Source organism: Neofelis nebulosa, chromosome 5 (assembly GCF_028018385.1).
Source record: "Neofelis nebulosa isolate mNeoNeb1 chromosome 5, mNeoNeb1.pri, whole genome shotgun sequence".
In the NCBI taxonomy this organism is placed as follows: domain Eukaryota; kingdom Metazoa; phylum Chordata; class Mammalia; order Carnivora; family Felidae; genus Neofelis; species Neofelis nebulosa.
Genome location: NC_080786.1, coordinates 15,321,818 through 15,345,674, shown reverse-complemented (window position 1 = coordinate 15,345,674; position 23,857 = coordinate 15,321,818). Strand labels below are relative to the sequence as shown.

At 41.9% G+C, this 23,857-nt stretch overlaps 1 protein-coding gene across 19 annotated transcripts in view; it reads right to left on the bottom strand.

The window, feature by feature from the left end:
• Positions 1-23,766, bottom strand: part of NEK10 (NIMA related kinase 10) — a 224,029-nt gene extending 200,263 nt beyond the window's left edge. For 10 of the 19 annotated variants that reach the window (XR_009261689.1, XR_009261690.1, XM_058729687.1 and 7 more), the window contains exons 1-4: positions 23,560-23,766; positions 6,456-6,566; positions 6,172-6,232; positions 475-605 (exon numbers count right to left, since the gene is read on the bottom strand). Coding sequence is in view for 15 of the 19 variants with exons in the window: in XM_058729687.1 (XP_058585670.1) it covers positions 475-605; positions 6,172-6,232; positions 6,456-6,529 (266 nt within the window). In the remaining 4 variants the exon portion in view is untranslated. Of the gene's footprint in view, positions 1-474; positions 606-6,171; positions 6,233-6,455; positions 6,567-23,559 lie in introns of those variants that run through there. The other 9 variants (XR_009261688.1, XM_058729685.1, XM_058729703.1 and 6 more) reach the window with 5 other exon arrangements.
• Between the last annotated feature and the right edge of the window lie 91 nt (positions 23,767-23,857).

Sequence of the window (23,857 nt, the reverse complement as noted above, 5' to 3'; positions counted from 1 at the left end):
AATGGTGACAGGACAGATGAATGTGGGTTGCCAGTTTCAATGTTAAAGGTGAGGTGTAATCCCTTCAACTGAAAACCTCAGTTGCTTTGACAACCACAGTCCTGAGCCACCATATCTGTTCAGAGCAACGGCTTCTTTTATGCCTCCTCATTGCTGGCAAGGTATGGACAGACCAAACGCTGAAGACAAAGCCTGGAATCAGCTGAGCCAGGCCAACAACTTGGAACCATTTCCTCATAGAACAAATGGCAGAGGTGTCTCAGCAAGGTGTCCTGAAACTCCGTCGGTTCCACCTAAAGCCACTAAGCTGTTATTTACACACTATTTCTGGGAATGGTTTAAACACTGAAATTATTAAGAATCCCCATGGTAAATTCTGAAACACTTATAAATTTTAGCTCCCGTGACAAACAAACAAAGTTTTGGGCTAATTAGAATAGGTTGTTGAAGGCAGGGGAGATACTGGATTCTTACCTAAAATTTTCAAGTTCAACAGCTTCTGTGGACTCATGCCACTGACCTCGGGTTCTGTGTCCACCCACCTTGATGGCAGGCTCAGACTTCGTCATGCTATTTTGGGCACTATCGAAGTTAATGGCTGGAAGCTACAGAAATAGAAGCACGAGCTCGTGAGGATAACAATCCAGCACAGAATAAACAAAGTAACAAAATGGGGGAAGTGGTAATTGGAGGCCGGATAAAGGGAATGAGTTTTTTCCCAAAACAATAATTAACATGATAGCCAAGTCAAATTTAGGGGTTTTCCAAGATTTAAACATCTTTGACTTAAACATTTACTCTTTCTGCCTTATGCTGTTTTATTTTTCTTCATTGCCTGTAACGCCACCTGTCATATCTTACAGTTATTTATGTATTTTCAGTCTCCCTTGATTATAACAGCAGCTCAACATGAACCAAACTTGCTCGTCTCAGGGCACCTGGGGTTTCAGTTGGTTGAGCGTCCGACTCTTGGTTTAGGCTCAGGTCATGATCTCACAGCCAGGAGATTGAGCCCCAAGTCAGGCTCTGCACACAGAGAGCGGAACCTTCTTGGGATTCTCTCTCTCCCTCTCTCTCTCTGCCCCTCCCCTGCTTGCATGTATGCTCTCTCTCTGAAAATAAATTAACTTAAAAACAACAGCAGCAACAACAAGAACAACTAGGGGCACCTGGGTGGCTGAGTCGGTTGAATGTCCGACTTCGGCTCAGGTCATGATCTCGCAGTTTGTGGGTTCGAGCCCCACATCAGGCTCTGTGCTGACAGCTCAGAGCCTGGAGCCTGCTTGGATTCTGTGTCTCCATCTCTCTCTGCCTGTCTCTCTCTCTCAAAAATAAATAAACATTAAAAATTTTTTTCAACATGTAGGGGGGTAGTTCTGGGGAATCCCCAGCTCATGCTGTGAGGACAAACAGCCCTGTGGAGAGAAGCCTCCCACCCACAAACAGCACCCATTGCCAGCTATGTGAATGAGCCACCTTGGAAGCGGTGCCCCAGTTGATGTTGAAAGAATCATGGCTAGTGGGCACCCAGTGGCAGAAACCTGAACCAGAACCATCCAGGCTAACTGCTCTGAATTCATGACCTGCAGAATAGGTAAGACACAGTAAATGATCGTTGTTTTAAACAACTAAGTTTTGGAACGATTTGCTATGCAGTACTGAAAAATAAATCCACCACAGAATAAACTACGAATATGCAAGTCCATATGATACAAATAAATAAATAAACAAAACATGCCAGAGAAATATAAAACCGTGCCCCACATTCTGGCTGCATTAAACCGGTCACTTGTCCCAGAAACCACCGTAGTGTTTGACCACTCCATGCCTGGGCATGTGCTGCAGACTGATTCCTGATCACCTTTCAGGGCTCAGCTCAGCCTCCTGGTGAGCACCCGCCTGAGCCTTCCCGGCAGAGCTGTTCACTCCGTCCCTGGTTGGCGTTACTGTGTGGACCTCGCTTATAGCACCTATCATGCCTGATACCCACCTCTGCCTTCAAGGTCAGAGTCCCGTGGGGTGGGGGAGGGGTAAGCCAGCACGAGAAGAGGCTGCAAGTTGAGTGAACCAGGGTTTGTTGTGGCAGAAAGTAAAGGAGAGACAGGGTGGGCCATGGACCAGGATGCCAAGAGTATTTCAGAGTATTCCAGACAGACTTTTACAGGCTGCAAGACAGAGGACATCTGTGTGTACTCCAGAAAATGAGAGGTACCTGAGCAGCCTGACCAGCATGAGCGGAAAGAAGAAAGACTACAGGATGAAGCACAGAACTTTCCTAAAAATTTGACTGTGTCACTTCTGCTTGGCAATGTCAACATTCCCTGCTGCTTATGGGCTCATACAAAACTGCAGACGGGCCTTCAGACGCTGCCCAATTTCCTCTAGTATTATGTATCACTCCTTCCAATAGAAACATCCGGTCACCATTTTACTTAAATATGCTTGTTATTTTCCTTGCTTCAGATACCTGGTTATTCTACTCATTTCACCAATAATACCTTTCCACCAATTCCACTGATGGAAAACCAGCCCATTTCTTCAAGAACCATCTCCTTCCCTGTGATCTGAGCCAAAAGTGGCCTCCTTATGCCTGTCAAAATCCATACACCTACTGTCTGCACCCTTCATTCAGGATTCCTGTCTTGCCTGGTCACATCTATAAATGTCTTTTCTATACCTTATCTCGCAGAACACGAACACTGTGCCTTATACCTTTTCTTTCCACAGTATTTATCAAAACTTCTTCTATTTCGGGGCAATTAACTAGTCTGTAATTTGTTTGTTCTTCATTTGTTCTTTCTTCTATCTTTTTTACTTACTGCAAACCGATTTCTCAGCTCCCTGTGGCCTTGAATGTAGGGGGGAAAAATCTGAATTCCAGCTCTTGGCAGATTACTTCAATATTGGTGAAAACCTCTGGTGAAATCTCCAACCAACTTTGTCATTTCACTTTGCTTCAATAACCCTGGGGCAATTGTTTTCCTTGAATGATTTGTTTTACAGGTTAGGATTATTGTAACCTTGTTATGACGAAGGGGGCTCCTCTGTCCCCTCAGTGTGTCTCTGTCCCCAGTTGTGTCACACTGTGGGACCGTCCCACAAAACAGCAAACTCTAACGTGGTTAAGCAAGACACACAGAGATACACAGAGCAGTCACGACAAAGAACGAAAGTAGAACATTGGGACACAAGGAAACAACAGGGAAGTGACTTGGCTCATTAGAGATTCAAATAAAGGACACTCAGTTCTTTGCAAGTCTCTGCCTAAACCGCAAAGCAAATTTCCTCTGCAACAGATTAATTGGCCATTTTTGGTCTATTTGCAAATAACAGGCCAGGTCTTGTTAGAACAGAAATTCAGGTGAGTGAGCCTTAATCCCAAATTACCCTTTTCAAATTGACTGCTAAAAATCTCAGAGCCAAATGTGTGGCCCACTTGCTTATTTCGATGGGCATTTCTGCCTCACTAACTCTACTTGGTCCCTGACCCTTGTTCTTCTTTCTTCTTTGGTCTTGGCTTCAATTTATCATAAATTGTCATACTTCATGTATATCCATAAACCTCCTTACTTCCTTCTCTCACAAACAAGATATAAACAAATGCTGGATTTGTTCTTTCCAGTATCGTTCTTCTCCATATTATTTTACTATAAAGAGAAGAGGGTGTTCAGAATAACATTTATCGTTGCTAAATTAAATAGAATTAGGAATGAATTTTGCGAACCTCAGGACCTTCATATTAGTGAGGACATTTTCATTTTTTCTTAGAACCATCTACTTTCTGAATAATTCAAGGATTACAAATATGCATTTTTGTACATATGAAACAGCTGACAAAAAGTTATGCCATGTGAACTTGTCAGACAACAGACTGCAAATTCTAAAATTTGTTAAAGAAGAAGAAACTATTAAATTCACTTTAGTTAACCCCTCCAAGTGTTAACAAGGAAGTGGTGTTGAAAGGGGATACAATAGATCTAGTCAGCATGAACTTCAAAGTTGGAAGATTAGAGGCAAAAACAAAAGAAAAAGAAAAAAAAAAAGACACCACTGGTGTTTCTTTTACCCTGGCCATATGGTTATACATGCTCATGATGTAACTCAATTTTTAGCCACAATTCAATAGGAAAAAAACTGACCAAGAACTCACTGAACAAAGGCTACACTAAACCAGAGGCAAAGTCAAAGTTGCGGCATTGGGAAATATACAGTCTGGTCTGGAAATAAGACACGTAGACAAGTGTTTCCAAAATGAGGAAGACTATAAGGCTACAACTGTGGGCGGGAAAAGGTGCTTTGGGAAGACAGAGATCACTTCGAGAATACAAGATAAAAGAAAGCTTGTTTGCAGAAGTGGTGTCATTAGATTTGGGTCTTAGAAACAGATTAAGATATTTTAAGAAAGAAATTTGGGAGAAGGACAAATTTGGGAGAAGGGATTGCAAAAGCAATAAATAGAAGTCTCTGACATCATGGTTACATCTTAGGATGGACAGGGAGAAAGAATGGGAACTACAATCAAAACCATATGCTGAGTCACCTTGCTTACCTTCTAAAAAAGAATGGATGTGATGTGGGGCAATTGTCCGTGAAGGCTTGTGAGCAGTAAGCCAGGGAGATTCTTTTAGCAGAGTAGAGATAGACAAAGAGAAAGAGTGACTGCTGACACAGCTGGATGGGAAGAAATTGCTCCTGGGGGCCATAGCACGAAATAACAGAGAAGGATTGATAGGTGAAAAGGTATTTTACAACCGTGTTTACTCCGAATCAAAGTTCATCCAACTATTTTTTGAACTGGAATCTCATTTCCCAAGTCATTTAAAAGACAACTCAGTGGGGAGAGGCATATATTGCGAAGATGTAGTGTTTGGGTCCAGACCTGTATTCCAGCCATCAGCTGGCGGTATGATCTCGAGAAAGTCACTTAATTCTTTGTGCCTCAGTTTCCTATTCTGCGAAAGCAGAAGTCGTGGTCACTCAACGGGGTGATGCAAATAAAGCACCAGACACATGGTAAACGTTCCCTAAACAGGATCTATACTATTTGGCCTTCATATGCCATCAATTCACTAGAAAGTCATCCTTGACTATAAATAACTAGACAACTATACAATACAATACAATAACTATACAATACAATAACCATACAAGAGTTCTTCAACAAATTTATTTAGACAAGTATGACATAGTAGACTTTGGTGCCAGGTCACTGGGGCTCAAGAACCATCCCTACCATTACAGGTGCTAACTAAGTGTCTGCTGTTGTCATTATTATTAGCATTGCTGTGCTGTTCTCCAAATCTTCGCAGAGAGCCTCTAATCTCATGATTCTCCAAAGTCTCACAGAGGTAAAACCAAAAAGAAAAGTTTAAAGATAAATTCAAGCAGAGGTACCATCCTTTCTCCGTCTGATAAAAATATAAAAAAAGCTGGGGCACCTGGGTGGCTCAGTCGGTTAAGCATCGACTTCGGCTCAGGTCATGATCTCATAGTTTGTGGGTTCAAGGCCCATATCAGGCTCTGTGCCGACAACTGGAAGCCCAGAGCCTACTTTGGATTCTGTGTCTCCCTCTCTCTCTGCTCCTCCCCCACTCATGCTCTGTATGTCTCTCTCAAAAATAAATAAATATACATTTAAAAAATTAAATATATATATATATATATATATATATATATATATATATATATATATATATATGCTATCAGAAAAATAGCCAAATTGACTCTTTTCCCCTCTTTTCGGTGAGATAAAATTTGCAGCAAACATCAAGAGTCGTGCTCTAGGAACTGGGTAGCATGAGGTGGGGTGGAGGGGAGAAGAAAGAAAATTCAGTAATTTGTGTTTTGGAAAACATCAAGTTCCCAAAACTCCAAAGAGTCAAACGGTAGGCATTCAATAGAACAGTATACTGCTTCTAGACTGAAGAGCTTTGATAATTAGGACACATGGCAATAAACAGAAAATAAAGAGAAGAAGAATGAAAAGGCTGTAGATGCTGAATTCTGGCAGGACTGAACCAGGTATGAGAGAAACAGCCAGATAAAGAAAAACAAAACATATAAAAGAACAAAGAAAAATAGATACACTGTTCATAAAAATGTTAAATTAATCCCTTTGGAAACATGTGAGTTCTCTTTTATCAATGCATGCACATCCTTTGAACACACTACCTGTTGTTTGCTTGATTGAACGTTCAAAAGGCAACGAAGTCTTTTAAGATCTGAATAGTCCCTAGGAGAAAGAATAACACAGTGTCAACCAACCAAAGATTCCAGGTGAACTAGTGGCACCCACCGATGGTGTTGCCCTCCGGAGGCCTGCCTGTATAGACTGAAATGTATCCATTTCCTTTAAACCTCTAGAAATGAGCAAACCTTTCAGTAAACACCATAACCCAGAGTAGCCCTTGTCAAAGGTCTACTCTGTTTCTCAAATGGACTCAGTAAGGGGTTACCTGGTGGTGACTCCTTGTTGTTTTTTATCAGTTGATTTTTCTGTGGTCTTCGCCTTTTTGTCTTGATCAGGCATTGTAAAACATCAATGCCCCAGAATTAACATGGCATTCCTTTCAAAATAAACCAGAGGGGAATACTTTAGTTGGAGTCTGTGCTCCAAAATATTCTCAGGCAAAAGTCACTTTATAATACTTAAGTAGGTAAAAGTTAACATTTATTTCTAATACAACAATAAAAATGTTCATATGAATAGCATTTATTATTTATCTTTCAAAGGCCTTCAGATACATTTAGGGCATAGTTTATAGGTATAGTAGCCCATAAGCCTCTGTTTTCTGAGTCATTCTCGGTTTCAAATATTCTGACCCACTGTCTCAACAAATATACATTTCTGCTTGTCAGGAAAAGTGCCCCCATTAGGGGTTTCCAAAATATACATCTATAAGCAAATACCTGAAGCCCAACTAATGTTTTTATGCCATCCTACTTGTCTTTCTTGATAAGTATCCTTAACTATATGCTGCTAATTCAAGGAGTTCGTCTCCATCATAGGTGATCCTTCTAAGAGCCTGGAAAAAGCCCCAGCCATTTGCAAATAAGTGTTACAGTGTCAGAGGTAATACACAAAATTTCACTGGATTTCCAGAATTCCTAAATCTTTCAAACTGCCACCCCAGGTGAGTCAACTGTAATCAATGAGAACTCAGCAAGAATTGGGTCAGTCCTGCACAGCCCCTGTACTCACTCAAACATCCTGTCAAAAGCAAGCCAAGAGGCCCAAAATGGAGTCACTTATGTTAAGCCCCAGGTCACCAAACTTAATTATATTTTCAGCACTCCCAGATATGAAAATTTAAACTAGCCAGTCAGGAATCACCACATCAGCATTAATTAAATAATCTGCCTGATAAGCTCATGCTATACCTTTAAAGAAAAGTAACCTTGCAATACCCAATCCACTTTTTGACCAGTGTAACTTCCTTGTTCTTGCTCCCTTCTGCCTGTAAAACTCCTAAGAGCTCCTTTCGATCTGCAAGAGTGGATGTTGTCCAATTCATGAATCACTGAATAAAGTTAATAAGATCTTTTTTTTTTTTCCAGCTGAGAAATGCATTTGTTTGTTTGTTTGCTTGTTTGTTTCAGGAGTAGAATTTAGTGATTCATCACTTATATATAACACCCAATACTCATCCCAACAAGTGCCCACCTTAATGCCCATCACCCATTTAGCCCGTCTCCCCACCCACTTCCCCTCCAGCAACCTTCAGTTTGTTCTCTATCTTTAAAATTTACTGAATTGAAGTTTGTTTTTAAACAATCTGGACAGTGAGACTGGCCAGCCTGGGAATACAACCCAATAGGCATTTCAATCTTCTAGATAAGTTTTGCTGTCATCATGGTCACTTTTCCCAGGATAAATTTTAATACTGTTTCCCACATCCCCTCAAAAGATAAGTAAGGAATAGTACAGATTACTTAACCAACGAACAGAAGGCAACTTATTTGTTTGCCCTTTTTTCCTTAATCAATTTCTGATTCAATTGTTTTAATTTCCAGAATAGAAACAAAAAGTTGAAGATACCCATGCTTTCAATTACATAGCAAATACAAAATTAAATATACTATCAGTTTAATTTGATTAGATGTAAAATTTTCCAACTGTGCTTTAATGCCACAGCTTGACTTCAGTGTCATTTTCAGGCATGAAAAAGCATGTGTTATTGTCTTATAATCGCATGCCTCCATGCATTGTGAAATCGATGGTCAAAATCCAAGTGTTTCAGAGATATTTAAAAGCAAAAAGGAACGTGCGAATGGGTGTTTCACTGCAACAGAATGAAGCAAAACTTCAGTTAAATGTGCAAAGACAGTTTAAGGATTTAAAAATTATTTTTCCAGTATAGTTGTCATATTTATGACAGAGTTGAGCGGGAATTAAGAGTTGGGGACCAAGGCTCTCTTCACAGATGCACACCAACAAAAGCACAATATGATGTTTTAGAACTGTGCTTAGGACATAACACCACGGACTCATACAATCAATAAATATTTACTGAACATTTACCATGTCCAATCTCCAACTAAAAACTGCTAAAGATAAAACGGGTTACCACAGGCATACTATTCTACCATAAGCACATAAAATCCCACTTCATGACTTCAAAATATGTTTTGTGATGGATTCAGATAGAGATTTGATTTCACTTTCCTCTAAAAAAAGAAAGAAGAAGGAAGGGAAGGAGGGAGGGAGGAGGAGAGAGTGGAAGAAAGGAAAGAATGGATGACAGATAATCTGTAAATAATTTCTAAAAGCCCGAGATCCAAGTGCTTTTTATATAGAGATATTAAAATGCCCCCAAAATGTTCTAAAATAAATGGAAATCCAGTCAAAATGAATAGCATCTGATTTTACTTTTCCCTCCCAGGCACAGGGAAAATTCCACACTGGCCTGCTGGCTTCCAATTCCCGTGCAAACCATAGCTACAGACTGTGTTAGAAGTAGGAAACGAAAGCCACAAAGATTAGCACATGAAAACGTGTGGAAAAGCTCACAGGCTGCTTCTGCCAGCCTTGGAGAGCATATCTATCCAGATCATACCCTGCTAAACACCCCGACTTATTCCCTTGTTTAATCTCCATAATTTGATTGACCTGGTGTGTGAACAGGAAATAATCATCTAATAGTTTTATCAATTTAAGATTAAAGTCTACTCTGTGAGCTGGAAGAGTGAGAATAGATAAGTCTCTGGAAACGTTTCACTTAATTAAACAGTAAACAAATCCACCGGAATCGGTAGAAACAGACAATTGCCTTAGGATAAAAAAACAAAATCCTTTCCACTTGATGGCTGGTGAAATGGAAAGTATTCTGAAGAAAACTTTGAGAAGTTGAGAATGCTGAACTATTTCCTCTAACCCCATTTTAAATGAACAAAAATGATCACGTTATACCAACGGTTATAATCCAAACCTGGGGATGGCGGGGAGGGCAGTTTACATCAAGTCGAGACAATTTATTGGGGAAGGGTCCTCCAGAAAGATCAAGCAAGGGTGCTCCCCAAAGCCAGAGCTCTCCAGAGGGCAGCCTGGCATGGTTCCACGGGGAGCTCTGGAGCAGAGATTATACCAGTCACTGGTTAAGGGTCCCTGGAGAAGGTTTTAACCGCCAGCCACACACTCCTGTCTGGGGGTAAAGAGACTCCAGGAGCTTGGGGGGAGTCCCCCCAAAAGGAGACACAGGAACTGACTATAAGAAGCAAAGGAACACTGAAGTCAACACCCTGACACACCACCGGTCCCAGGGATGCGACAGGCTCCGGGTGGGATACTCACCTCGTCCCTGTGATCACCAACCACAACGGAAGGGCTGTGGGTGGCGACGGTACGAGAACCTCGCTGTGGATGCACACTCGGCACAGCCTCATGTTTCCCTCTTCTGCTCGACCTTGTCCGTGACTTTCACTTCTCCGATCCTTCCACCCTCTCTCCCTCTCCCTCACTGCACTTCAGCCCTGCGGGCCTTCTCCCTGGCTCATGAAGGTGGCAACCTCACCCCTGCCCGAAAGCCTCGGCACTTGCCACTTGCTGTTCCTTTCTCATTCTCAGGCTGGCTTCTTTGTGTCATTCAGGTCTCTGTTCAGATGTCCCCTCGGTGGTGCGGGCTCCCCTGACAAACCTGTACAACATATTCACCCCCAGAGACTCATCCTTACCGCATCCACTCTGTTTCCTCTCCTTCTGCAGCTCGTCAGTGTTGGAAATCTTCCGGTCCATTTCCCGGTATGCTTGCACCAGACCATAAGCCCCATGTGAGCGGAGATTGTGTCTGTCTTATCCCCAAGTACATCCCCACACGCCAAATAGCAAATGGCATGATACAAGCACAGTACAAAAGCTCAGAAAACATTTGTGTCATAATCTGTAAGGAGTGGCTAAGGTATCTTTTGCAAAGTGCATGAATTATTTGCTTTTTAACAATTATTTTAGGATCGTAGGATAACAACCTCCTTGAACCTCCCAAGCCTGGCACTCCTCCTCAGTGTCCTAGGGCAGCTTGGACTCCCCACATCGCAAATCTGTGCACAAAATATTGCAGTTGCCTGATTCCCCCATAAAGCAGGAATTGGACCTCCCTTATTTTTTTTTATTTTTTTTTCATGTTTATCCATTTTTGAGAGAGAGAGAGAGAGCACAAGAGGGGAAAGGGCAGAGAGAGAGGACAACACAGAATCTGAAGCAGGTTCCAGGCTCTGAGCTGTCAGCACGGAGCCTGACGTGGGGCTCGAACCCATGAACCATGAGATCATGACCTGAGCTGAAGTCGGATGCTTAACCGACTGAACCACCCAGGTGCCCCTGAACCTTCCTTATTCACCACACACAAGGAAGGCAAACAACAAATATTTACTGTATAAAAAAATTTAATGGATCAATGGATAATAGAACTATTTCAAAAACAGACCTGTGTCATTACTCGTTTAATTCAAAAATCTTTCATAAATATTCTTTCCTCATAAATCAAATCAACTGATGAATATTTGTAATGTTATAAAAGTCTTGAACACACTGAGGAATTATCTCAATTATTTAGTCTTCAGGAGGGAAATTGGAGTTTTATATAAGATAATATTCATGAACAGTGCTTTTTAAACAACTTATTAGGTTTTTTCAAATTCGTGAATCTATCGTGGACCAATACTGTTGGTCCATATCCTGTTCAGCAAAGTAAGGCCACTGATCATGTGCTTAAATATCGCAGCAATGTTGAATTGCTGTAAACATTTCTAAACACTCTCAATTTTGTACTTGTCTCCTCGTGGACCAGTAACATACCAGTCTGAAGACCACCTGAATAGCCTAGATATCTGAAGTCTCTCCTTCCAAAGAGCAATCTTGATTTCACAGCAATCCTAGATAGATGACTGTCTGAGAACCACTGCCCCAAGGGTAGAGCCAGAGAGGACCTGAGTAGCTGTGGATTCCAAGACAGCCAGGAGAGGGCGAGAGTGAGCCCAGGGAAAGGAGAAACAAGGCCAAGAAGACTGAACGTGGGCTCCCCACTTAAAACCAGAGCGGTCCCACCTCTCTGGGGCTCTGTGTACAGTTTCATTTGAGAAAAGGGTTCCACTGCTAAAAAAAAAAAAAAAAAAAAAAAATTGAAACCCACGCATTTTCTGACATTTATTTTACAGAGGAGATGAGGCCAAAGAGATTACAAGACTTGCTACATAAACACTTGTGTTCAGGTGGATTTTCCTTTGATTCTGAGTGGGGAAAACTGAAATTTAGTATTTTTTTTCTTAAAAAAAAAAAAGGGAGGGGGCACAGAAGTGAAAGATTACACATAAAATCCTAGTGCATATTACTTTCAGAACAGAAACTTTCAGTATTTTTCCTTTTGCCCATTTCAGTCATGGGACCCAAATACTATCTCAGAGGGAGGAGAAATGATCTCTCCATGCCTCACAGGATCGCCAAATGAGTTTGATGTTTACAGTCCTAGTCAAGTACAGACATAATCACAGTACTGACTCACTGTTGAATTTTTTAATCCATTTCAAAGAGACTCTCAAAAGTAATTCCTATCTTCTATTGTCGTTTGAAATGTGGGTTAATGCTAAAAGAAGTCCCCAGAGAAACACACCTCATTTGCTCGTGATCTCTTGGTAATTGCAGGGTAAACACATATAACAGAGAAAGAAATCCGGGCTACGGTAAAATCACCTGACTGTAATTAATCTAAACTGTACAATATAAACCCACTGACTAAATAATGTGGTGGGTATTTGTGATATGGTTTTCAGATTCTCTACCCGGAAATTCTTTTTTATTCCACAGTTGACTTAACTGTTCAGAAGATCCTTAAATGGCCTCATCTTTACTAAAGATAAAACAGAAAAGTCATTTGATTCATTATGGAAAATAGCTCCAAATCCCACTAATACCTTTTTTCTTATTAATCACTTAGGCTGCATCTTTGGAAATACCACACTTTATTTACTACATTTACTAATGGTTAAAATAAAAACAGCACTTGGAAAGTAATAACAGTAAGAGAGTTTAACATGACTCCAGTTAATTACCACTTGGGCTACGTCAGGTTTATTATTTTGCAAAAGCACTAAAATAAATTGTTATAATGCTTACCACAAAAGGAACTTATAACTTCCTTGTACCAACACAAGGGAGTCCTTATTTCCTTTGATGAATGACAGTTAACCTCCGTATCAGATTACAAGTTTCAGTTCTGTCTGTGCTCAAGTAGACATTAAAGAAACTGAGAAAACTTTCTGCCCCATAACTAGTGGCAGTGAAAACGAGACATCATTTCTCTAAGTCCTTTACTGTGGCATTTTTTTTCCTCAATATTCCTTTAATAGTGGCTCTTTGAAAACAAAGTGGTTAAAATAAGATACAATTTATGTAAAGAATTTTAACCAGAAATAATAAAACTGTGTTAAAATGAATTCGTTGGGTGTTAATTTCTCAATCTTGATCATGCCACGGTGATGCAAGAGGCTAACACTGAGGGAGGCTGAGGGAGGGGTGTAAGGGAACTCACTGTACTATTTTTGCAGCTTTTATGTAAATCTAAAATTATTTCAAAATAAACAAACTGCATCGGCCACTTGAGCAGTTGAGCTCATTAAAAGTGCTGTGAGAATAGAGAAAGTGTTTTCTTTTTACAAAGAATAATAGCCCTTAATCTCACAGAGCTATAGTGCTTGGTCTTTCCAAACTGGTTGTGTTTTAAAAAACTATTCTGCACAGAAAGTGTCATGTTAAATTGGTCAAATGACTGGAAAATAAAACACACACACACACACACACACACACACACACTCTCTCTCTCTCTCTCTCTCTCTCTCTTTTTGAAAGTAAAGTGATCAAAAAGTCAAGGAACTCCTATAAGAAACGTGACTTGCTTATACCTGTTACAGCTGAAAAAGAGTCTGCTTCTCTAAACCATAGTCTTGATTTTATCCCTTATATCACATTGTTATTGTTCTTCAATGGGAAACACGTGTGGAGTTAGCAGAACAGAAACAGTCATATGAAAAACCTTAAAGAACATCTAGTGTGGGGGTTTCTGACACCTTCCAGGCCCTGGAACAGAATGTAAGTGAATGACAGGTATAGAGGAGATCATACATAGGGCCTCAGTCAGAACTGAGAAAGCATACACCGTCCCTTAAAGGGATTCAAACTCACATTAAAAATGAAGCAAAACAAAACTCCTGCACAGGACAAATAAAACAGACCGGTCATCAGTTGAAGATCGTGATTCAGTGCACCTTGTTTAATACATGAGGAAACTGAGGCCCAGAGAGGAAAAAGGTGTCCAAGGCCACAGAGCACCTTTAAAAGTAGAACACAGCCCAGTTTACCTTCAGGGCCTAAATCCTAATGGCAAGCTCCGGGTAGATGGGAAGGGGATGACTTGTTGACATTGGCCCTGAGCCGAGGGCAAAGGGTGATCTAATAACAACTGATGCTTGCATAACTTCACCTCCTGGACCCTGGGGTGCTTGCAAACATCTATTCATTCCTCCTTGCTCACTCATGTGAAATAGGTAGGCGGTGTATTTTAATATTATCATATGGAGGAAAACAAAGACACAGTTGCTACAGAACCTCCTTTGGCAGGAGTATGTCGCCAGCCAAGGGCAGGTATTATCATGGCCTTGCTCCTGAGTCAGTAGACTTGACTGACACCTTCCTTGTGCAGAGAGTTTATACTTTAAACAATTTTCTGTTTTCTATTTAAACAAGCACTTGGAGGTACAAAGAATAAGAAAATTCCAATTGTATTCTAGCCGTCTCCCACTCATTCCCACAAATATTTATTGACCATCTGCTGTGTGTTAGTCTCTTTTTTAAGACTCTGCCTTCATTTTCCTCTGGCCAATACTGACCTAAGTTGGACTGTGCTAAGTCCAACTTAGCCTAAGTTGGTGATGCTCCCAAAATCAACTAGAATATGTGGCCAAAGGTACCGTTATCATTTTCTTTTTCCAAGCTTTAGTCCCATTCAAACTCACACCATTCTTGATAAAGGGAAACATCTGCAGATAGGAATATAGCTTTTATGGACCCCCTCCACTGCCACTGCCTGATGATGCCTGTGGTATGTCTATTCACGCCTTGTGTGGCTGCTTACCCAAACCTGCTCAAGACATAGCTTATCGTGCACCTGTGTTAAACGAAATCTGAGGCCCATATGTTAAGTGGTGGTATTGAAAAGGCAAAAAAGGTCCAGATGATATGAAGGGAACATTTTTATTAACCAGTCAATGAAAGTAACTTAAGTAGCACACCAAACTTCTCTTTCCTTACTGACCCCAAACATAGCAAGATTACATTCTATTCTCTGTTTCTGTGTGAGAAAGGGGACAATGATATTCACTCATCCCTTCAAAAGGTGATTATTGATCCCCTCATCTATGCCAAGCCCTGAAGCTACTGCACTGAATAAGACATGGCCAAAAATGTCTTACCGCCTAAGTCAGCCATCATGGTAATAAGTCACGATAATAAATGAGTCATGGTGGTAATAAGTCAATATGGATTCAGCCCAACCCCCTAGACCTTTGCGGGGTAAAGAGAACACTGAGTTAACACATCCATGTTCCTAACACTAGGCAGCACTGCAAGAAACTATAAGTACTTTTAAGTCATGAAATAAAATTAAATTTCATCCAGTAACACCCTATTTTAAGTGCATTTTATGATCTATCATGCTCTGACTGTGCACACACGACATTACCGGGCACTGCAAAAACAACCTATCCACATCTCAGTGTGTGTGTGAAGTCACAAATATGTAGTTTAGGCAGTAGAAAACTACTGATATCGGGTCTTAAAAAAAAAACAAAAAAACGGGATAGTTTCTTATGGTACAGACTAATACATGGGATCAAATAAGAACACAAGAAATGTCAAAAAGCAGGGGAAATTAACTTCCAAAGGAGACTATAAATTGAATGAATTCAGGAGAAAGAAAGATCGCTGTGGGCTGAAACGTTATGGAAAGGTTCATGAACTGGGGACTTGAAGAAGGCCCAGGAAAATGGGTAGGGCTTGGGGAGAACTTTCCAGGGGAGTGAATGAATAAAGGGATGGAGGCAAAATCCTAGGAGTGGTTTGGGGAGACAGTGAGTAGAAGTCGAACTGGGGCTGAGGACTGTGGACCGAGGTGGAAGATGGTACATGAATGAGTGGCAGCCTCTAAGTCTATAGCCTACGTATGGAACAAAACAGGCACAAAAAAGTCTCAGAGCACGGCCCTTTGGGTGCAACTCAGAAAAATGGTACTTTCCTCTTCCTCACCCCCTCAGTCATTTGGCCACTACATCCTATTTTTTCTGCTATTTCTAATATGGTCTAATAGGGACCATATTAGAAATATATATACATATATATATACACACATATATATATATATACACATATATATGTGTATATATATATATACACACATATATATATATATACACATATATATGTGTATATATGTATATACGTATATATATACGTATGTGTATATATATGTGTATATATATACGTGTATATATATGTATATACGTGTATATATATGTATATACACGTATATATATACACGTATATATGTATATATATATATACGTATATATATATTAGGGTTGGTTCCACCCTCAGAGCCAACACCCTAGTCTACCTCATCACTCGCCTGAACTACAGCAATCCATTCCTAAACAGTCCCTCCACCTCCATTTATTCTCTCTGCCCAACAACACAACACCTGATCTCCACACAGCAACCAAAGCACCCTTCATATGGTGCAACTCTGACCAATTAAGCCTTTGTGCGCCTCCCATCTCTCTGGGGGTAACAACAAAAATTAACAAGGCCAACGAGGTGTTCCAAGAGATGATGCCTCTGCCCCCGCTAGCCAGCTCCACTCATACCTGGTCTCTGAAACCCTGCTCCAGACCTAATTCTCCTGGACACCCCAGGATCTCTACTCCTGGACTCAAGTAGCAGATTGCTATGGGAAGGCCTGGAAGCCTTATCTGCCATGTCTCAACTCAAGTGTCCATTCTTTAAGGTACTTTTCATTGACCTCCTTGAAGGGGACACAGCTTCACCAGGCACCACCTTGCAGTTCTTAATGAAAGGGTAGATTCAGGCAATAATTCAATAAATACACGTCTGTCTCCTCTAGTTACACTAAACTAGTCAGAGATAGGGATAGGGATTTGCTCATCCCCAGCATCCAGCACTGCTGGTTTATAACAAAAGAAGTATTCAATGGATGATTGATGAATGAATGAATGAATGAATGAGTGAATGAATGAATGAAAAAGTCCCAAGTGAAACATGATTTCGAAGCTCCAAGTATAACTGGTGTATCATTGTTGAAACATAGAGAATAAAGGTAATGGGAAAAAAATTATCAGCAAACGATAAGTTTGCCCCAGCTGACCAGATCCAGTTGTTACAGAACGTTGGTTTGACAAAAATCGCATCATAAACACAAGGAAGCCACAAAGCAGATAAGATATTCATGTCAAACATGGGCTACCTCAAGTATACGTGAACAGGACAATAAAATTTCCTGAAGACAAGTATTCACATTTACGTCTAGTGTAGCGTATATGTGCACATTACATCACTGTGTGGTCTCCACTGAGGAGACGTCACAGGTTTGAGAGTGTGAATTCCTCTGGCTGCACCTCTGAGACGTAGTCAAAAGGGGCAATGGTGGTGGACGAGACCTGGTTTCCATGCACCTGTGGCATGGCCCCAGAAGTCCCTGGGCCTAATTATGAGCTTCCTCCTTTACCAAGAAACAGAAACAACAATATCCCCATTATAAAGTGGTAGTTGTAACTAAATGAAATAAAGCAAAATCCCTTTAACACTGTCAATAGCTATAGAAATATAAGTAATTGTTATTATGATAGCTGTTTATAAATACTATTGTGGGTAATATTACTATTACTTCAATTCGAAGAGCCTGTTGTACTAATTTTATTTTTTATTTTTTTGTAATGTTTATTTTTGAGAGAGAGAGAGAGAGAGTACAAGCAGGAGAGGGGCAGAGAGAGAGGGAGGCACAGAATCTGAAGCAGGCTCCAGGGTCTGAGCTGTCAGCATGGAGCCCAACATGGGGCTCGAACTCACGTACTGTGAGATCATGACCCGAGTGGAAGTCGGACCCTTAACCGACTGAGCCACCCAGGCACCCCCTGTCATACTAATTTTAAATCATTTGTCTATATTCACTGGCTTTGATTCATTGATGACAAATAGTAGACACAAAATGAGAAAAAAAAAAAAGCTTTATTTTCAAAGTCACAAGTAGTCTTGATTTTAATTTCTTAAACCTAATATTATTCAAGGTTTACTATCATAATAAGTACTTTGATGTATTCAATTCACTTAATCTTCAAAACAATCCTAGGGGCACCTGGGTGGCTCAGTCAGTCAAGCGTCTGACTTCGGCTCTGGTCATGATCTCGGGTTCATGAGTTTGAATCCCACATCCGGCTCTGCACTGACCGTGTGGGGCCTGGAGTCTGCTTCGGATTCTGTGTCTCTCACTCTCTCTCTCAAAAATAAATAAACATTTAAAAATATACATATTTTAAGAAATGATCCTAAGTGGTAGGTAGTGTTGTTGAATCTCCAACTTACAGATGGAGAAACTGAGGCACTGAGAAGTAACTTGGCCAAGATCTCCTATCTAGTAATAAAACAATGATAACAAGAGCAAATATTTACATGGTGCTTAGCCCGTGCCAGTGCTATTCTAAGTGCTTTCCGTAATGCTAACTAATACACGTCTCCTAACAAACCTGGAGGGCAGCTACCACTATTGTCCCCTTTCACGGATGTCCCCTTTCACGGATGACGTTACTGAGGCCCACAGAGGTTAAGAAATGTGTGCACGTTACACAGCTGGTAAGTGGCAGAATAGGAATTTATAGCCAGGGAGAGCCTTCCCTGTGAATCTAATGCTGTACTAACTCTCATTTATTGGTGGCATTTATCCAGCTCTCTATCTGCCTAAGTGAATTTTCTAGAGAAATGTTTACCATTGTAATAAAACAACATTACTTCGTACACACGTCCCTGAAATTAACAATCCCCTGTCCTTCATGAAAAATACACTGAATACTGTGTAACTGTTTCCTGACAGCCCAGGGACAATATTATGGCTGCTGTGCTTTATCCATTCTTCCTCTAGTTGTTATTTTAATTTTCATACAAGGGGTTTTTTTTTTTAATTTTCTTTTCCAGATATGAGCCAGTTAATTGTCATTTTGTCACTCTGACTTTGCTGAGGGTCAGTTATAATTATCCCCAATGTAAGATTTAATATGTTCTGAGTTGATGCTAAATCGATCGACTTGAGTGTATGACCTTTATTATGACTATAGAAATTTTGGCTGAGATGAGCGTAAGCCTAACCTCTAGGTAAGTATGAGTAATTATGAGAAACCATCTACTTTCTTCAGCGCTCATTTTCATCGTTTCTCTAATCATCAGACATGTCAGCCAGATTCATGAGTGTGTTTAAAGCTCATTTTCCTATGGAAGACCAAGTCTCTCAAAAATGTGAGACCCGTTTCCAAATCCAAGCCTGTCCCCGGGCTGACACTTTCTATCCCCTTACCCTACTTTATTTTTACCTCTTTACTTGTCTCTCTCTCCCAAGTAGAATGAAATACAAATAGCTACATTTACATGGTACTTCCTATGGACGTGCCACAGTTCTAAGAAATCTGCCGGTACTGACTCATGTAATAAAACAACGCCATTTGACAGGAGACTGAGGTGCAAAGGTGAAGTGACTTGCCAGAGGTCCCATATCCAGCAGTGAGGGAGCTGGGATTTGAACCCAGGCAATCTGACTCCAGAGTCTGTGCCCTACGGGCCCTGCTCTACTATCCCCGAGAACATAAATTCTAAAGGAACAGTGTCACTGCTCAATTCCCAGATGCTCAACAAATGTTCATTAACTGTTTGAATGACCTTCTAGCTCCTCTCCCTGTCCAAGTGCTCAACTCAGTTCACTCTGACTTCAGTCTCAAAAATGGACTGGCTCTGAAAGTCAGAGTAACATTCCAGGCCCTTTTTCACCTACTCAAGACTTGACTGGTTAGTTTCTTTCGACCCACCCTTATCTGACATGACATCCTAGACACCTCAGATGGTGACTGTTCATTGAATGAATGAGTGTCTTACCTGTAACGGAGCTGTTGACAATACACAAAAGTTTGTGACCAAGTAGGAGGATGTCCTAGAAATTGCACTTGAATGAATTAAAAGATTGATTTATAACTTCTGTGGGCTGACTGTGGAAATTTCACTATTCTTACCTTCAGTGTGTTATTTTTTTCTTCTTTGTTAAGAGATTTTTAGGGCAGTTTTAGGTTTACAACAAATCTGAGAGGAAGGTACAGAGATTTCTCATATACTTCCTGCCCCCACACCTGCATCGCCTCTCATATTAACAGTATCACTCACCAGAAAGGTACATTTTTAAAATTTTTTTAATATTTATTTTTGAGACAGAGACAGAGCATGAGCAGGGTAGGGGCAGAGAGAGAAGGAGACACAGAATCTGAAACAGGCTTCAGGCTCTGAGCTGTCAGCACAGAGTCCGACGCAGGGCTTGAACTCATGGACTGGACGGTGAGATCATGACCTGAGCTGGAGTCAGACGCTTAACCGACTGAGCCATCCACACACCCCCTGAATGGTACATTTTATACCAATTTATGAGTTTGAGCCCCACGTTGGGCTCTGTGCTGATGGCTCAGAACCTGCTGCCTGCTTTGGATTCTGTGTCTCCCTCTCTCTCTTTGCCCCTCCCCCACTCATGCTCGCTCTCTCTCTCTCTCTCTCTGTCTCTCTCTGTCTCTCTCTCAAAAATAAATAAAAACGTTAAAAATTTTTAAAAGTAAAATAAAAATGACTTAAATATATATATTTTAATATTTATTTTTGAGAGAGACAGAGCACAAGTGGGGGAGAAGAGAGAGATGTTTATTCATTTTATCTCTCTCTCAAAAATAAACAAATATTAAAAAAAAAACAAAACAAAACAATTTTTATACCAAGAATGAACTACATTGGTACATCATGATCACCCAAAGTCCACAGTTTACCTTAGGGTTCACTCTTCGTGTTGTACATACTATGGGTTTGGACAAATATATAATGACATGTATCCATCAGTCTAATATCATATGGTCTTTTCACTGCCCTAAAAATCCTCTGTTCTCTGTCTATTCATTTCTCCCCAACCCCCAAGCCCTGGCAACCACTGATCTTTTTTACTGTCTCCAAAATTCTGCCTTTTCCAGAATGTCATATTGTGGAAATCATACAACATGCAGCCTTTTCAGATTAGCTTCTTTTACTTAGTTATATAATGCACTTAAAGTTCCTCCATGATTTTTCAAGTCTTCATAGTTCATTCCTTTTTAGTGCTGGATAATATTCCATTGTCTGGTTGTATCATGGTTTATCCATTTACCCACTAAAATGCAAATATTGGCAACTGTGAATAAAACTGCTGCAAACATCCATGTAAATATTTCAACTTTGTAAATATGTGAATATTTACTAAGTATAAGGCACTGTGCACTTGATAGGAAGTATGCACATTTAATCTTTAAGACAATCCTATGAAATATGTGCTATTATCAGCCCACTGTACAGATAAAGAAGCTGACTGGGGCCCCTGGGTGGCTGAGTTCCATTAAGCATCTAACTCTTGGGGTGCCTGGGTAGCTCAGTCAGTTAAGTGTCCAACTTCAGCTCAGGTTATGATCTCACAGTTCACAAGTTCAAGCCCTGCATCAGGCTCTGTGCTGGTGCTGACAGCTCAGAGCCTGGGGCCTGCTTCAGGTTCTGTGTCTCCCTCTCTCTCTGTTCCTCCCCCACTCATGCGCTCTCTCTCTCTCTCTCTCTCTCTCTTTCAAAAATAAAGAAACATTAAAAAAAAAAAAAAAGCATCCCACTCTTGATTTCGACTCAGATCACGATCTCACAGGTTGTGAGTTTGAGCTCCGCATCGGGCTCTGTGATGACAGCTCGGAGCCTGGAGCCTGCTTCGCATTCTGTGTCTCCCCCTCTCTCTCTGCCCCTCCCCTGTTCTCTCTTTCTCTGTCTCTTTCTCTCAAAAATATTTATTTTTACACCAACTTTAAAAAAAAATTTATTATATACAAACTTTAAAAAAAAAGAAGAAGAAGAAGAAGAAGAAGAAGAAGAAGAAGAAGAAGAAGAAGAAGAAGAAGCTTGTAAGAGGTTAAGTAATTTGCTGTGGGCTGAAGCCCGGATTCAATTCCTTGTATCTCTGACTCCAAAACTTATCTCTTACAACCTATGCTGTAGTCCCTATTTCCCATTTGAAACATACACCATATAATAATAGCGACCATCCTAATGATTATGAAAGACTGTGAGTTGAAACAGTTTCCAATCATCAAGGGTCTTAAAATGTAAGTAAAACCCATCAGCTCAACTTTCGTATTTTGTACACAAAAGCTTCATTGGCCAGAAATCATTTCTGACTTTTCTGGAACTCATAGGGATGTCATGAAGAACGGTGCCTTCTCATTTTAGGGATTCATTCACTTAACCAGTCTTTGTTGAGCCCCCACTCTGTGCATGGGGCTGAGAGAGAGACAACAGTGCTGAGTAAGACAGGCAGAGCCCCTGGCCTCGCAGAGAGGGTCTAGAGAAGGGAGCAGAAAAGTAACGAGGCAACACACAGAGAAGGATTGGGGAGCAAGTGAGAACGGGGTTGGGGAGGCTGCAAAAATTGGAGTCCACCGTGGGCAGTGTGAACAACAGGTACAATTGCCACACACGGGAGAGAACACGGCGTGTTCTGGGAACGGACAAGACGGAATGGCTGATGGAAGGCCTGACTAAGGAGGCTGCCGTAGGATAATGGAGGGTCTTTGCAGGAAGCGAGCTGGCCTCACGTTATTTAGAAAGGTCACTCTAACACTCATGGGGAAAACGGATTAAAATAGGGCCAGGCTGGAAGCGGGAAAGATGGGACGGCTGCGGAACTTAACCAAGGGACTGGTGAGAATACAGTGGGCATGTTGATGGTGATGTGGGAATTGGTTTGGCAGCTATTTAGAAGATATACCCTTGGGGCGCCTGGGTGGTTCAGAGGATTGGGCCTCGGACTCCGGATTTCAGCTCAGATCATGATTTCCTGGTTCGTGAGATAGAGCCCCGCATCAGACTCTGTGCTGAGTGTGGAGTCCACTTGGGATTCTCTCTCCTCTCTCTCTGCCCACACCCCCCCCCCCGCCCACTCACTCTCTAAATAAATAAATAAATAAATAAATAAATAAATAAATAAATATTTTTTAAAAAGGGTACAGACTTGATCATTGATGGAAATGCGGAAGAAGAGGTGATGTCAAAGATACTGCCCAGAATGGGATTTTGGTAATTGAACGGATAGAGCTGCCCAAGATAGGGAATCCAAGGGTGAGGCAGGCTGGTGGGAGTGGAGGGAGATGGCTTTTAGGGTTACACACGTGTGGAGTTAACTGGCAGCTGAATTTGGGGGTCTGGGCCTTAATGGAGCAGCCCAGGGCTGGAGATGAAGGGGGGCAGGCATGTGAGGCCTGAAGGCATGGAAGCGGACAGGCTCGCCCCACGTGGCGCAGAAAAGCAGAGGGGCAAAGCAGCATCACAGAAGGGGAAGGCGGAGAAGCGGCACCCATAAAGCCTTTCATGAATGTGGCGGCAGGCGTATCGGGAAAGATCGGAAGACACACACTCAGGCGCCACGTAACCAAAATAACTCCTTCCTGGAGCTGGACGGGCCATCCAACACCGTTGATGCACTTGCCCGCCATCCCCCCGCCCGACACCAACCCACCTGCTAGGAGACGCGCTCTCGGCGGCTCGCCTACCCGCGACAGCCCGCACTCTCTGCCCCGAGCCCAAGGCGAGTGGAGCTTGACGCCCGGAGGCTTCGGGGCTGCTCCTCAAGGACCTGCGGGCCTCTCCTTGGAGACCCTGCCTCAAACCGCGCGCCGGCGCAGAGGAACGCCCGCTCCCGCCCCACTCACCGCGCCTGAGGGAGCGTCCCTCCTGTAGGCCAGTTTCTAAGTCCTCTTCCTCATCGTCCCTGCTGCTGCCACCGGCGGCTCCGGATCGGGGGGTGGCCCGCCCCGCCCACCGCCGGTCCCCTCCACCCCGGGGACTGCACCGCCGGCCGCACCGTTGGCACAATCAAATCCCGCTTTAGGCCACCAACCGGCGCCGGCTGAGCCAATGCCGACACCTCTTCTTCCGCTGCGCCGGTGCGCCTCGGCCAATCAGGAACAGCCGTGCTGCGGCGTACCGAGCGCCATGGCGACGGGTGAC